This window comes from Chinchilla lanigera, unplaced genomic scaffold (assembly GCF_000276665.1).
Source record: "Chinchilla lanigera isolate Chin_1 unplaced genomic scaffold, ChiLan1.0 scaffold00079, whole genome shotgun sequence".
Lineage (NCBI taxonomy): Eukaryota > Metazoa > Chordata > Mammalia > Rodentia > Chinchillidae > Chinchilla > Chinchilla lanigera.
In genome coordinates this window covers 2,331,719-2,348,672 of record NW_004955480.1, presented here as the reverse complement: position 1 = coordinate 2,348,672, position 16,954 = coordinate 2,331,719, and the positions used below count along the sequence as shown (strand labels likewise).

General features: G+C 41.6%; 1 protein-coding gene across 1 annotated transcript in view; it reads right to left on the bottom strand.

The window, feature by feature from the left end:
* Positions 1–16,954, bottom strand: part of Adgra3 (adhesion G protein-coupled receptor A3) — an 85,459-nt gene that overhangs the window by 59,569 nt on the left and 8,936 nt on the right. The window contains exons 5-6 of the mRNA XM_005402467.2: positions 9,658–9,729; positions 4,865–4,936 (exon numbers count right to left, since the gene is read on the bottom strand). Of these exons, the coding sequence (XP_005402524.2) occupies positions 4,865–4,936; positions 9,658–9,729 (144 nt within the window). The remainder of the gene's footprint in view (positions 1–4,864; positions 4,937–9,657; positions 9,730–16,954) is intronic.

The window sequence follows — 16,954 nt, the reverse complement described above, 5'->3', positions numbered from 1 at the left end:
ACAACTTCATTTTACAAAAACTAGTGGATTTAAATATAGTTATTATTAGATATTTTCCCTTGGAAATCACAGGAGAAGGAAAAGGAACAACACTAGAGAAGTAAGTCCCAGCCACAAACTAATTTTCCTTCAGTAGTTGAGGGGGAAAAATACCCATTGTTTGGCTGCACATCAAGTAAAGTCATTGGTCTGCAGCTGGGGGCCAGAAAAATTACACATACTTTACAACGCTAGAACCATAGTCCAACACCAAAATGCTTACAAAGACAGCCAAAGGGAACTGAAAATGACACAGAAAAGAACGAAAATTAAGATCCACAACAGTAAAGCCACCGTTTCCAGTGTCACAGTGAGCTCCCTGCATGTGTGGCAAGACAGTTATCCACCTGTCCTCCCTTCCTCCACTTTACATTGCCATGTTTACTGTTTCAATTTTTCAAATTCACATGCTTCTTGCCAACAGACACTTGGAGTTACACGTGTATGACACATCGCCTGTGTGCATATAAAGGGGTGTTTACCAAGGCGTATTTTTAAAGGAGGAGAAATACTCTGTAGCTAGGAAAAAGCATGAACTGAATCAGCAAATACTCTCTAACTCATACATTTTTTTAAAGTAGGTTGCCAAGTAATGTGCATTTCCAAAGTCCTATATATGTAGCTATCCATATGTGAAGGCAACAGAAAAGAAAATGTGAAAATATATATGTATCAGATCACCGACAGGGCCTATCTCAAAGTGGTCTGAGTGGTCTGACTAAAATGACACAGGAAGTGTAAATTTCATATTTTTACATGATTACTCCATAATGTGTATAATTTCCACATATTTTTGTATGTCTGTGCAAAGGGAGTTCTTTACACAAACACTTTATATACATATAATTTTCTTCATAAATAAAATTGTATGGGAAGTTGTGACTCAAAGATTTTTGATAAAGAAATACTGTGGACAGAAGGCTTGGAGAAAAAATACAGGTTTTAAACTCACTTCCTAAGCAAAGGACAGAGAACACGTGTTGTATCTGTGGTCAGCTAGCTGTCCCCTGTCAGAGCAGCACAGCGTGGACACCCTTAGGCGTGCAGCGCCATTTATCAGGGAGTCTTCTCGAGAACAGCTCCATCTGTGAGAGCAGAGATCAATATGGAGAAGTCATCGATTTTACACCACCAACCCCAACCCTGTCCGCTGAGGCCTCAGATTCACCTTGAGAGAGTTATTTTTCAATGTGTAACTAAATCCCAATGCTAGGGCTTGTTTCAGAATGATAAGAAGCGTGTGCCAGAGCACTCTGGCCTGTCTGCCATGGTCTCTCCAGGGCCTCGGAGTCCAGCTCTCTTGGCTGAGAGGTCCAATGGCTCTCAGGTCCCTGCTGACAAGGTGACCCGGAGAGTTTGCTGAAGAACTGGTAGAGGAAAGAGCAGAACAGGGATCCATTCAAGACTCGCTTTCAGACACCTTCTGGGACCTCTCTGACTCCTACAGGAGACTTCTGCATGCCCTATTACTTTTTCCACTTGCTGGATTGACAGAATGCTCTTTTCATCCCTGAAATACAAACTGCTGTTCGCTTCAGAAGCAGCACGTGGCCTGGCTCACAGAGCCCAGAAATCTAAGTGCGAGGGAATTCTACACAAGGTGCTTCCCCAGAGTGTCCAGAGACCCAGCACTAGACCAGCGATGGCGAACCTTTTAGAGGTTTCAATGATAACAAACAGCCGGTTGTGGCACACATGCCATCGATTCGTCACCGCTGCTGCAGACCTACCTGGACACAAATTATGATGAGCAATTTCACAGAAACACAGTCTTGAATGCTAAGAAACTACCTCAAAAGTCATTTGCTCTTTAAAAAACATTAAACAATGTAAGCCAGATGTCATTTTGCACACCTGCAATCATAGCTACTTAGCAGGCTGAGGCAGGAGAATTACAAATTTAAGTCAAGCCTGATAAACTAATACTGAGACCTTGTTTTAAAATAAAAAATATAAAGGACTCGGGATGTAACTCAGTGTGTAGGCCATGGCTTCAATATCCAGCATTGCAAAAAAGGGGAAAGTGGTGCTTCAAGCCTTTAAAACTGGTCTATTTCTGAATATCACACAGATCAATCTACTTAAAAGAGTCCTAGTAATCTCTTATGACATGGGCTATAAAATCACCTCAATCAACTCTCAAAGCAGGAAGCCTGACAGTGTTATCTCTATGTTTTAATGACTCACCTGGACAAATACCTTCACTGTGTCCCATGCCCTGTAAACTCTCACAACTGGTATCAGATGAAATTGGTAAAAATGTACTGATATGACCTAAGTTGTGCCAGAACTACCAAAACATTGAACTTTTGAGACAGGAAGAAAAGGAAATAATAAAAAAATAGTAACTTGCCCTAACCAAGCTCTGCTCCACAGAGCTCTTCCTACATGACGTTTATTGATGGTTCAAATCACAGGGCCAAAGCCAGAAATCAATCTAATAAAAAACAACACAATAGTAAACTCTGGATTCTTGCCCTGAGTCAAAGCTATCTAAAGATACAGTAAAAATTCCCCTCCTAACAGTATAAATACCGAAAATATAAAGCAGTCCTCAAAGCTAAAATTCCATGGGGATGGGATGTAGGGAATTAGAGGGTACAGAACAGAGGGGAGGAGAAGGGGAAGTAAAGAAGATGGAGCCAGGCACACGTAGGTACAAATCCCCCAACATGGATGTCTTCATGATGTATGACAAACATATACTAATAAACAAGGGGAATAAAGATACATATATCTCAAGAATAAGACTAAAACCACTGGAAAGGAAAGGCTTGCAGTTCAGTTACAAAACAGTTAAAATAAGATTGATTTAATTGATTTCAACTCATGAGTAAAGCATAACAAATCAGTTCTGTAATACTGAAGATTGATGACAGGGGCATCTACATTCCCAGCCCTTTTTATTTCATGAGATAGACTCTCACTAAATTGTCTAAAGTAGCCTTTAATTTTTGATCCTCCTGCCTCAGCCTCCCAAATAGCTGGGATTATAGGCATGCACCACTAGTACACCTGGTCAAAATCAATCTTTTATTTAGAAACATAAATTAGGCCATGTATTTTCCCCCCAAAGTAAAGGACACTATGAAAGAAAACATCTGCAAGTCTCTTGATTAAAGAAGCAGGAGTACTTGGTCCTATAATGATTAAAAGTCTCTTCCCTTAGAATATACATGAAATAATCTCTCTATTTGAACTTCTAATTGCTTTTTCAACGTTAATTTAAACCAGGCGTGGTGGCGCACATGTGTAATCCCAGCACTTGGGAGGCTGAGGTAGGAGTATGGCTGTGAGTTTGAGGCCAGCCTGGGCTACACAGTGAGTTCAAGGCCAGTCTGAAATACACAGTGAGACCCTGTCTTAATAAAACAAACAAAAAGAAGTTAACTTGAATGAAATAAAGGAACATTTCTAAAAAGCACCAAGGAGAAGGCACAGGAGTGGACCACTGTGTATTAGATCTTCCTCTGCAAATATGACATTTCCTGCTGAACCCTACTCCCAGTCTGCTCATCTAAAACATTGTTCTATGCCATTTGCTCATACTCATGCTGCTCAGTCCTAAGCCCCTGTCTGCTTTTCATACATTTCTAACATAAAACCTTATAGGTAACCAGCCTCATTTCTAATTACTCCCCAAAGGAATATCTTTACTTCAACAACTGAGGGGTTACACAAAGCTTTCACATTTATATTATACATAAATTACAGATAGAAAGCTACAAATAATTTAAGCCTTTAAATAACTTTGACCATAAACAAACAATGTTAAACAACTCACCAGGAATCACAGGGCCAGAGGCTCGATGTAAGCAGTTCCTTTACTCAAGCCCACCGGCCTCCCCTTGAAAAACTGCTGTTGTTCTCATTTCCCCCCCGCCGAGCAGCCCCAATTCAGCTTCTTTCCCTTCCAAACATTTGCAAATCTTCTACAGGGCCAGCTCACTTTTTTTACCTCTTCCAAAAAATTTCCCCGGATTAGCAAAGCTTTCAGTCATATCCCTTAACGTGAATGTGTCAGTGCCGCATTGAATGTGTGTGCGCCTGTGTGTGCACGTATATGTGTGTGGTGTGCTACTGTGTTACAGGTTGAGGACCCTAATCAGAAAATCTAAAATCCCTAATGCTCCAAAACCCAGCACTTTTTGAACAATGACATGACGGCTCTGGTGGAAAATTTCATACTATAACACTTTGTTTCATGAATGTACAAAAAATTTCTACTCTTTTAAAAAAATGTTTTTATTATTTATTAGCACATGTTTGTAGCACATAATGATCACATTCATGGCAGGAAGTTGATACATGAACACCACACATTTTAATTCTTTTCATGTCCCCTTCTCCTCCTCGCCCTCCTTCCATTTCCGGGACCCCTTCCCATTTCTACTAGATTCAGTTCCCTATTTCCTAATATGCACAAAATCCTGTAGCTACTCACACACAAATTTTTTTTAAAACACTATACAAAGTTGTCTTCAGGGTCTGTGTACAAGGTGTCTATGTAACATAAATCTCATGCTTAGATTCAGGTCTCTCCCCAAGATCATCTCACTACACATATGCAAACATTCCAGTAACTGAAAGAATTCAAAATCTGAAATACTTCTGGTCCCAAATAGTTTTGGTAAGGGACAGTCAACCTGTAAATTACACTGAGGGCAGTACATCTCCATGATTAATTGTGAGCTCCTTGTCCCTTACCGCTTTTACAATCAGTGCAATTGCTTTTTAACATTACACGTATCTGAGGTGTTCACAAACACTTGGATTCTGGTTCCAATAACACCTTATATCTTAATGGGAAAGAAAAGGTACTTACAGCCGAACCAGATTGGTGAGTCCTCGAAATATGTCTGCATTCAGACACCCTATTCGATTGTTGGTCAGGTCCCTAAGGAGAAAGAACCGGAAGTGTGTGCAGTTAGTTCTCTTAAATAATAAAGGCCTTACACATTCAATATTCAAGAATGGCCCCCAAGGATCACACCGCTCCTTCCTTCTCTCTATCTCAGACACTTGCCCACCTCCAGTGAGAAAAGAACGGCACTCAGAGAAAACGATTCTTGCTCTCACTTAGTTCTGGTACACACACACTAAATGCTACTTAATTATATTTCAAGCACTGACTCCTACAAAATTAGTCCAGATAAAGCCGGAGAGTAAGACTCGATCTATCTTACTGTCCGTGACACAATTCCTGGGGTGACCTACGGGGTTAATTATGCCAGGGCAGCTGGAGAACTGAGTCCAATCTCAGCCAGCAAATAACAGATAATGGATAAAAGGGTAAATTATCAAAATGATGGAACTTTTATTTCCTCAGGAACATTTGAGACTTAATGCTTTTCCTTAACTTTATAATGCTTCTTCATTATAGTCAAAACTTCTGAGTTTTGACTATAATGAAAAAACTGAGTCAGCTTTTACTTTACAGATCTATCATTCAGTCTCAAGCCAAATTACGTTAGCAGCACTAGGTAATGGCCCAATTATTTTTTCAGTCAGGCCTAATTTCTATTTCCTGATAAATATTATTTTCTAAATATTTTTCTCTTTTCACTCTATGGAGTATTTTTCTCTTCTCACTCTATGGCATATTTTTCTTTTCATGTATACTCAATTTTTGGTTAGTATTGTGCTCTCTGCAATCCCTGCACTTTGTGGGGCTGAGGCAGGAGTTTGGAGGGTTGTAAGCTGGTGCCCAGCCTGGGTAATGTGGTGACTTAGTGAGATCCTGTTTCTGAATGAATGAACAAATGAATGAATGGGGATGCAGTTCAGTGTAAAAAGACCTTGGGTTTAAACCTCAGTACTGCAAAAAAGAAAAAAAAAATTTTTTTTTCTTCACTTATTTTACTTTACACCAAGAACAATGAACACAATTTCAATTTTGCATTAAATCAGAGACCTACATGGGTTATAAGCAAAAAGTTCAAGCTGCAAGATAACAATTTACAATTTCTTTAACTTTCAAATTGAAATGCCTTGCCTTTCACTGCTGTTCACGGGAGGACTTGGTACACTCTATGCAAGAAACTCCTCCAATGAAGAATCTTAATTTTTAGTTGTTAGGTTTTGAATAATTCAGTATATTTTGAATTTCAATAAAATTATTAGAAAAAGCTCCCTCAACCAAACTTCCAAAAATTCTTTATCATATCGCCCTCAATGTCTGTGTTATTCTCTGTCATGGAAAAGTATGCATTCTTTCAACAACACTCTTGAATTATTCTAGAAGAATCATTTAAGGCACCATTTCCAAATAAAAACTGCTGCATTCAATCTGTATAATTGCTAATAAAGGAAAACATCTTAGTTTGACTATAAACACAGCACTTGAATCCAGTATCTACTAGTTTATGTTTTCTGCTATACATTCTAAAAGCTACCTTACATCAGCCTGATTTTCAGTAACTTCATGACTTTCCCTAACTTTTGCTAAAAGAATCTTGAGTAGTACAAATCTTCATCTGTGTGTGTGATGCATCCCTCAATCCCCTCTGAATATTAAATTTAAGTATTTAATGGCAGGGGACTTCTCTTTTTTAATTCCAGTAGATTTGCCTTTTACTTCTGGGTTTTACTGTTTAAGAAAATAAGGCATCATCTTGTGAATTGTTGCTTAAACAAGCATTTCTGGATGCAATTCATTATCCTGTCTCAGTTCTGAGCTTTGAATGGTGTAATTACCATTGATTCTTTGGGAAACAATTTCATTATAGCTATACCTACTTAAAATGGAATTTAGGTATTGACAATGGGTTTTCATTTGGGTTGAGAATCGGCTTCAATTTGTTGATAAAGCAGAAGAGCAACTGAATGGGACTAAGTTTCACCTATTTCTGGTAGTTAATTTTTCAGGAAGCTGCTTAATCTTCCTGATTCAAATTATCTTTAAACTAAAGGCAAAGGCATACGACACTTACAGGAATGCTTTATGTGTGGCTGTTGAGAAGGATGTACAATTGAGAAGAATGATTTAAGGGCTCATAAGAAAAAGTGCCTGTCTCTATAAGCAACTGCAGAGTATCTTTACATCCCATTTAGTTTATACAAAGGACTCCTTCAGCTTGCAAGTTGTATACCGTAAGTTCAATTACAAGTCAGCTATTTGGAATTAAGAATGTATTTTCTACTGGGAAGAACATTACAAATGGCAATTACCTTCCTAGGCAAGAACACAAGAGACCACTTAATGTGTAATGCAATGAAAAAATGCTAAGGCAATGCCTAGTACAATATCAGTAATTAAATTAAATGCTACCGAATATGAAATTTTAAAATTTATTTTAGATGGCACTACTTAAGAAATTATTTAGGGTAAAGAACTAGATGGAGAACCTCTGCAATATCTTTAAAACATCCCAATAAAACTGCTTTTTATTATGAGTCAAGTTTCCTCCAACCTGTATCTCAGCATAGGGTTATCATTCACGTTAACCTCTGTATTACCGAAAAAGCTGGGAATACAGTGGTACTGTAGATCAGAGAGAAGGAATAAGTAGCTCTAAGATATGATGGTGTCAGAACTCCTCCCACAAAGAAAAAGCAAGACAGAAAATATCCTAGGAGGTCTCAAACTCAAGCATCAACATCAATGGGAAGGACAGTCACAACACAGATGTTCCCCTCCTGGTTTTTGACAGAACAGGTCTAGCCTTACTTCAGGTTCCTGCTGGAAGACTTGGGCAGAGGTGCAAACTGACCCAGTATGGCTGTCACTGTCCTAAATCAAGCTACTTGCTGCTGCCCTCTCCTCCCGAATGACACCTACCTGAGTTTGCACAGCTGAGCCCTAACAACCTCCAGACTCCTAGCAGCTAAACCCTAGCCAGTGCTTCACCCTTCCATATGACCAGATGCCCATTCTGGAGCCAGGCTCTTGGCTGGTGCACACCAGCCTCTCTCAGGGATCCTGGGTTTCCTGGTGTCTCTGGAGCCCCACCCAGCACACAAAACACATATGCTGAATTTTCACTGAAGTCAGCTGACATAGGTCTCTGCCTTGCCGCTCTGCTCTGATGACACTGCTACACCTAGTTGATGCTAACTTTAATGGACTCAACACCTGGCTTGACTGGCTGCAACTCTGACACCACCTAACGCTCAGGCTGCCCCAACTCTTATCTCCTTGTCTAGAGATCCAATCTCCACTAACACCAGCCAGATTCTGAGCTGTTTCATTAAGTAAAAGTGCAAAGTGAGTGGAAGAGAAGAAAACTGATTGGTAGCAAGCTTTCCTCCACCAGTCCCTGGGCTTCCACTGAATGTAGCGCAGAATGAAAACCACAGGGCTCACCACTCAGACCTCGGCAAAAGCTCTGATACTAAAAGGTCATGGTCTACAGGCCCAGACTAAAATTAAAATAACTTTACAGGAGGAAGCAAATTCTCTAAATACTATTACTGTCCAGCTTACAGAATTCTGACCCCTAAGGCTGCCCAGAGAGAAATGAGAAGATGTTAAACATCAGATAAAAGATATTTTACTTGGAAAAGCAGTAATGGGATGAGGGTGGCTCAGTGGTAGAGCTCTTGCTCCAGCGGTATGTACAAGGCCCTGGGGCTCAATCTCCATGCTCAAACAATGAAAATATAGCAGCAATAATTTTTAAAACCCTGTGAAAATAGCATGAGGGTGATTTTGAACTGAAAGCAACTGAGCAGAAATAGACACAAGAACAAGTTTTCTGTCTTCTCCTTTGTCAAACAGGGCTTACATTTAAAAAGGGGTCCCTCCTCCTCTCTCTAGCAGGGAGGACAAAAGTCCTCCCCCAACAGGACTTGCTAGACCCTTATCAGCCCAGAGCGCTCACCAAAGGAATGCACAAAGCAAACATTACAAATTAGGCTTTAACTACTATTAGTTTCTCCTTTATTTGCTTTCCCACAATCTGTGGCCCACAGAGACCCAAGGTCCTTTTCCTTTGTCCTTCTCTAACTCTTGGTAATCTGTCTTCTGTTATCAGGGTCCTAGCCAAGAACTTCAAAGGGGAAAGGGAAAATTATTGTTCCTTCCCTACATTACCTACTTCCCCTCAAGAGTCTATGAGCACAGTAAGGGACAGTGCTCAACAGTGTCTTTGGAAGGAATGAGGAGGGTGAGTCAGTCTGCTTGTCTTGCATGGAGAATCATTTCTCAAATGTGAAAAACTGTGCAAAGAGCATGGGGCAGGGTGAGGGATTACCTTTGGAAGCAATAAAAACTGGCCCTTTAGATTTCAAAATAAAAAAGCATTGATAAAATACACGTGAAAATGGCAGGACTTTCACATCATTAATAGAAAGGCACTCTATGTCACTTACAACAGATACAGTTTCACTGGAGTCAGAACTCACAAATCATCCACAGATTAGCTTGGCCTGCAGAGCCAACATGGTAATCATTTTATTAGCCTAAGAGGGACACAATAATCCAGCAGGAAACAAATCACATTTATGCAAATTAACTGTACTCTAAGCTACTTATATTAAATTCTCTCTGTTCTTCTGTAAGATATTAGGCCAGGTGAACATCTAGAAATTATTAAATATTTCTTGTCATGCTAAAGTAAGTTAATAACTACTTCTGAAAGAAACTGTTCAAAATTCATAAGCAATTCAAACACTCACAATCTTTTTAGCGATGACAGTCCCCAAAAGGCACCTGGATCTATACTACTAATAAGATTGTTCCGGAGGTCCCTGTTAAAAATAAAATAAGAGTTACTTGCATATCAGCACTGCAGCAAATACCAGGCATACTACACTTACCCGCTATACAGAAAACAGCAGTAACAATGACGATGGGAACCGATGGAAGCTAGGGATCACCTGAGAAGGAACTGACAGAACTAACATTTGAGAAACGTGGCTCCAAAACCTTTTGCTTTGCAGTATAAGAACAAAGGCATGTCATAAAGTGTACATGTGTTCTAATACGCTTCAAATCCAAGTTGTCACTTAACTACATAGACGTTATTTCTCCAGTTTCTTACTCAGCAGGCTGTACTTGGGTTATCAAAGTACATCTGTGGTTGTATTTATCACAAACACCATAACACTGAATTTTTTTTTTAAATCTTTGAAAACACACACTCTAATATTCACATCATTTGGGTTTTTGTTGCTGTCGTTATTTTTTCTTCCCTGGGCTTCTGTGATCGGGTTTACTATAAAGTGAGAATACAAATAAATATATGATGACTCGCATGATGGCTCAAAGCAAGGATGTACAAGCCCTCTCGTGGCACCTGAGAGCAGTCACATTTTACTGTCCTTAAACACACCGGCAACTCCATGCCAGTGCCCTACCGTGGGGACAGCCGTGCACGCCTACAGACTTCCCTCTGCACCTACAGGGTTTGGGAAAGCCGGCTGAGCTGTTGCCGTCCCCAGTGCCGGAGCGGGTGCGGGGACTGTGACCATGCTCCACAAAGTGCGGAGCCGAGAGTCACAGACCAGCCTCTTCTGGGGCCGGCAGTCTACATGCCGACTGGCCCACACTTCTGCTGTGCCTGGCATCCTAAGGTGAATCTGTCCGTCAGGCAGATGGGATTGCTCTCTGAGTAATTCAAGCTTGCCCCTTCCTTCTGCAGCCACACGTGAGCCTCCTACACCCGTCTTCATGACTATCCACAGCCCAGGGATGGGGACACTGCAGGTGGCACTACACTGGCACACAGAGGAATGCTCAGTATGAGGCAGGACAGCAGGAGCCTCTCATTCTTGATTTTACTTGAGATGTTCGAGGCCACACTGGAAGTAGACGCTGGACCTGGTGCCACCTGTTACATAACAATGAGGTGACTTGCATCACAGGGTACTTTAAGGACTATTTCTCCCTTACGGACACTGTAGCCCATGCCTGGGCAGTCTGAATGACTGTTCTCTGACAGCAACCCTGGTCTGCCTTTTCAGACCTCTCCAACTCAGGCAGCACCAGGCAAGAAAAGGCCTCCCAGAAACTCCTACTGCAGTGAGTGCAGACTCCGTGTCTCTTCTTCCACCTCCTTTGCAAGAACATTCAACTGTGCTGCCCCACCCATAGACAAAACTACCTGCTGCGTGGCCCGATTCATACCATGTCATTTTCTTTCTAACAGCTTAGCCTAACTATCGGTAGAACAAAATCGCAGCAGTGGGGTTGGCCTCTGGAGAGGTTTCCTGGAAAACACACGGAACTTTCTGATGAGGTCACCCATTGCTCATCAGCAGAGACGCTCATTTACTCCAAGCCCAGCACTCTGGACGCGTCACTGGCACTGTGGCTTCCCACACTGCCCCTGATGTTTAATACATGGTGACAGAGACCGACTAACAATTCTCAAAGCCAATTCTCGGGAAGTGAAACCTCTGAATCCTGTAAATACCGCAGCGTCCAGCTTTCCGGTGTCTCCCACTCTCCTCACACACCACGGGCTCCTCTGGACTGAGACTCGGGGCTGCGGGTCCACAGCCTCCTTGCCAATTAGGTGGGATTTTCTAAACAAAACTGAACACCCTCTCTCCATACTTCACAATACTTTTATTAAAAAAAAAAGAAATAACTAAACATAGATATAAAACTTATGTGCTGATGACATTACTAAATAAGCACTTCGCTGATCAGAATTCAGAGTTATACACTACAGGAAGTAAACAGCTTTGTGAACACTGGCAATCACCCCGACTTTTGGGGAATCTGTAAGCTAGCTTCTAAAGTATTTTCTAACTAAAGTAACTAAAAACACCAGGCAGAGTTCGGAAGCTTCCCTATACACACTCAGATGGCAATAAAAAGTCTTAAAAGATCCTCAGGTAAACTCAATTCCTAGCCTTCTCTCTGGACTTAAAAAGCTCTTCAGTTCTTTTAACTATGAGTAAAGCGATCGTTCTTAGTGTAGAAGTTTGAATAAAAGTGGAAAAGCGTGCAGAGAGTACGTTCCTTGCTTGGAATACCACATTCCTGTCCCCCGGTCACCTGCCTCAGGTCCCAAATGGGCATTGCACCCTCCTGTGTGGTTTTCCGCTGGCCACCTCCACAGTCAGTGCATGAAGATCAGAGGGCAGGGACAGCCCTGGAAGAGCCCTTGCCCCTTGAGAGAGGTGAAAAGCCAACTATCCCAGCTACGGAGGATGGGAGTTCTGAGACGTGTTTCTCACCAGCTCCCAAAGTCCCGAACAGGCTGCAGCAGGAACTGCTCTGCGACCATGACACACTTGCTGGCCTCCTGCCCTTCCTTCTCAGGGTGTCACTCCCAAGGACAGAGCCTTCTGGGACTCCTCCCAACACGTCGGCTGACCTCACATCTTTCTCAGGGCCTCTTCTAGGGAAAAGCAGGTTCTTATATTCACTGGTAAATGTGATCCCGCTAATGCCTGGACCAAGCATTAACACCCAACTGCTGTAGAGACCTAAGAGGACTGTCCATTCCATTCTGAGGGAAACAGAAGAAACAGACCAGTAGTCATTCAAAAATTCAAAACTGTTAGGATAAGGGGAGAGAGGAAAGGGCAGCAGCTATGAGACATTCCAGAATCCAGTAATGTCAACACCGATGACCGCTCTCAATAACTTCAGGTTTAGGCACTGTGCCTGGCACAGGTTTGGGGTTGTGTGCATGCAAACTTCTCCCTTGACCTGAGGGGGACAAACAGTATACACAGTACCTGAACATTCTCCATACCATCCCTCCAAATATGGCAACTGATCAGCCCTGCTCAAATCTCTCAAATACACTGGATTTGGAAGCTGTCGTGATCACGTGACCCACCAAGAGCAGGGCTGCCGTTTCCACTCATCCGTTGAGAGGTCACAAAGTGAGCTTGGAGGTGTTAGCGGCCCTTCGTTACAAAGGCAGCAAAGCTCATCTGATTCGCCAAACAGAAAGAAAAAAAATAACAACTGGTGAATCCGGGATCTGAAATCTAGCCCTAACTCTGGGATCCTCACTAAATCCAGTGAGCTGGAGTCTGTCCCTTACCAGCCCATTAGGACCTAGGACACAGTATCAGGACTGCAGATGAAAAAATTTGTGTGCGAAAAGATTAAGAAATTCGGCCAAGTTCTTGATGTTCACAACTGGCCAGGATTTAATCATTTCTTACTGATATCACGAAATATACTAAAGCAACTAAGTAAATTTTTATCTAGAGCAACAGGAAGATAAAAGCAAACATGCAAACACCTGGCCGGGTTAAATTAAGATGCTGAAGGTCATATTCTCCAAATTCCCCTGCACACTGGAAAAATTAAATCGAAGAAGAAATGGTTACACACAGTAATAATATCTCGATGTCATCCACCGCTCTTTCATCCCCTCCAACATTCCCCTGGCCCAGGTTACACACCACACAGTTCCCGCTTACATCCTGGCTTCTCTCAGCCACTCTCCACTTTCACTGATCTTTTTAAACATGAACCTGGTCTTGTCTCTGCTCTAATTAAAACCCAGAGAGGCTCCAGACTTCTCAGGACAGAGTTCAGCCTTTATGTCCAAAGCGCTCAGCTTTCTTAGCCTTGCCCCTAGTTCCTACCTTAGCTCTTCCCATTTTGACTCAGCACCTTCCTTCAGACCCACTCCCTGTCTCTCTCTTCATATATACTCATCATTCAAGGCATTTCTACAAAAGGGGCATTTTTAGGCTGGGAGTGTAGCTCTGTGGTGGAGCGTTTCTCTAGCATGGTCAAGGTCCTGGGATCCATTCCCAGTACCACAAAAAGTTTTAAAAGGAGAAAGAATACCTTTCTTTTACTTCTAACCTTGGCGCATGGGTCTCCCTGCCTTCCACCCTGGTCTCAATCCTCTTCTGTTGCCTGGCCAATTCCTACTCATTTACAGAAGTTTGGATTAAACATTATTCCTTCCTCCAGAAACAGTTCTCTCAGTAACAGTGTTCCAAGCCTGCTGTGTCCTGTCTCTCATCACATTAAGGTCTCTGGGTGCTTAAACTGTCTTTACCAAGAGACCACAAGATTCACAAGACCAGGGTCTGCTGCGCCCACTCAACAGACACCCAACATATAGCAGATGGAGGGGCAGAGAAATAGATGAAAAAAATTAAGCCAAGACTGAGACACAGGATTACACTAACTAACCTTCATTATAAAAATATTTTAGAGAATTACTGTTAACCACAAAATCACTAGGATGTTCATAATGTCAGACAGTGTGCCATTTTATTCAGAATCATTTTCATTTCTCAGTAAAACTGTAGCACGATGCCTGCAATTGACCTTCCAGTAACTCAGCAAATGTGTGCATGTGTGGGCGTATTCCAGTAAAGGAGAGAAACGAGGGCAAAATGTGAACAATTACTGAATTGTTAAATTTAAATAAGTTTGCTGATACAGGGATGATGGCATCCTTATTAATTTTGTTATATTTTAAAAGATTCATAATAAAATTTACTTTTGACCCCAACATAAAACATCCCTGCTTTTTGAGTTTGTGCGCTCTTAAGTCCCAGGAGATACAATGAATCACCACCCCAAACTTCCTAGCTCCCCTCTCCCACCTCAACTAACTCCGACCTTATACCTCAAAAAGAGAGGACAATTTTACAAGAAAATTCAATCCATATATTTTAACTTATTTTGCATAAACCAAAAATCTCTGCAAATAGAAATATATAATGTCAGTTTCATTTTTTTAAAACATAAGTTTCTCTTTTCAGATTTTAAACAGCATCTACAAGAGGAACTGATTTAACTAGAGCGGGCCATAAATCTGTGGCCCATGATGAACTGCATGTGTTTCTACAAAATACCTCTCATGAATAACTAAGTATAGTAATATGATTTAAAGATATACTCTTGCTTTAATAATAAATTCTTGACATATTACATAATATTTAATAATAGCCATATTAATCAGGCATTGCCAAAAGATATTTATAGTCAGACTCTCTCATTTAACATCCTCTTTCCCCTACAAACCCACAGCATCCCTAGTAAACATGAGACTACCTTTCAAATGTAGAGCTGAATTTAATACAGTGGATCACTAAAACCTCAGTGAAAAGTATACAAACTGCTTTAACAAAATTAAAGGAATATTTTAACAGTTCTTGGTAAAAGAACTCAATCCTTTTAGGAAAGCACAGTGTATGAGGAGAGATGCCATTACATGCCAGTATCAGAATGCCTGACTCAAAAGAGTTCAATGGTTAAGGAAACATTTCTCTGATATCACAAGAAATCAGAAGCAGAGCAGCCTTGTGGTTAGTGCCATCTACCTCTCAGATCGCCATTCTCCATGTGTAACTGCCAGGTTAGCCTCAGTCACGGTACAGTATCCCAGGCCCCAAAACCCTTCGAAGTACAATGTTGTGAAAAAGAATGAGGAGTTCTTCTTGTGCCTCCTTGGAAGGAATGAAATTCTTCTCCAAAGCCCACTTCAAGCTGCTCCTTATCTCTAGTTAGATGGGGCAGGCCCTAGCAATAGTCAGAAAGACACTAAATTACCTTCATGGCCTTGACCCATCACTCAGGGTAAAATTAACACTGAGGAGTCAAACACTGATCAGTAGGCAATTCCAGTGTAGAGTGACAGCATATAACAATACAAGAAGAACATCACTCCATAAGGGAAAAAGGAGGGAGGAAGGAAAGAGAGAAAGGAGTAAGAGAAGAAAGGGAAGGAGATGACCGATGGGTATATGAATACATAGCAAATATTATGACTTATATCTAAAATGCTCCTCCCCTGCAAAATCTCAGGCACTCATAGGTGGGGCTTCAGGGAGGTGACTGGATCATGGGTGTGTAACACTGGATCATGATCTGCGATACTGGATCATGGGTGTGTAATACTGATTTAGTCCACGGATGGACTTAGGAGAGTTCTGGATGAGGACAGTGGGCTTACTGAAGAGAGAGAACCCACCCTGGGTGTGTCCTGCACCAACCAATGGGCTTTTACCCTGGAAAGAATAAAATTGGAAAGAAAAAGGAAATCTCAGTGCTTTTAGCGTGCCTTGCCATGGACTGTTTCCCCTCCACCAGGCAGCCCTGCCTTGGAGCCAGTCAACTACGGACTGAAACCTCTACAAATTATGAGCTAAGAAAAACATTTCTACCATTAACCTATGGGTGTTGGGTATTTTGTCCCATCAATGAGCAAGTTAGACAGTGAATAAAACATCAATTATAAAAAATCTAAAAAGAGAGACAGGGAAGGAGGGACAGAAAGAGGAGAGAGAGAGAGAGAAAGAGGAGAGAGAGAGAGAGAGAGGAGAGAGAGAGAAAGAGGAGAGAGAGAGAGAGAGGAGAGAGAGAGAAAGAGGAGAGAGAGAGAGAAAGAGGAGAGAGAGAGAGAGAGAAAGAGGAGAGAGAGAGAGAAAGAGGAGAGAGAAAGAGGAGAGAGAGAGAGAGAAAGAGGAGAGAGAGAGAGAGAGAAAGAGGAGAGAGAGAGAGAGAAAGAGGAGAGAGAGAGAGAGAGAGAAAGAGGAGAGAGAGAGAGAGAGAGAAAGAGGAGAGAGAGAGAGAGAGAGAGAAAGAGGGGAGAGAGAGAGAGAGAGAGAAAGAGAGAGAGAGAGAAATTGCCCAGGATGACTTAGTCTTCCTATTACTGCAATCTCTAAGGCACGTTTGCTAGCTCAACTCAGCCAGACCTCAATATTTTACCTCACCACTTCATACACTACCCCACCAAATGCTACCCTTTACTGCAGGACTTGCTCCAGTAACTTTAAGACCCTAACTTTACGAAGTCTGCTTTCAGGAACTTATTGTTCTACCAAACACTGTTTCCTTCTTACAACATATCCATATTCTGCCATATTTTCAAGTTGTGTTCTGTTCATTTACGGGTATCTAGCCAAATCTGACTCAAACATTGCATGTGGTTGGCTGTATCTCTTAGGGAAATTTTCCAGACAAAGTTGCAAATCCAAGTGGCTTTACTTTGAAGGGGACCCCATGATGTGCCATAGGAAAGTGGAAAAT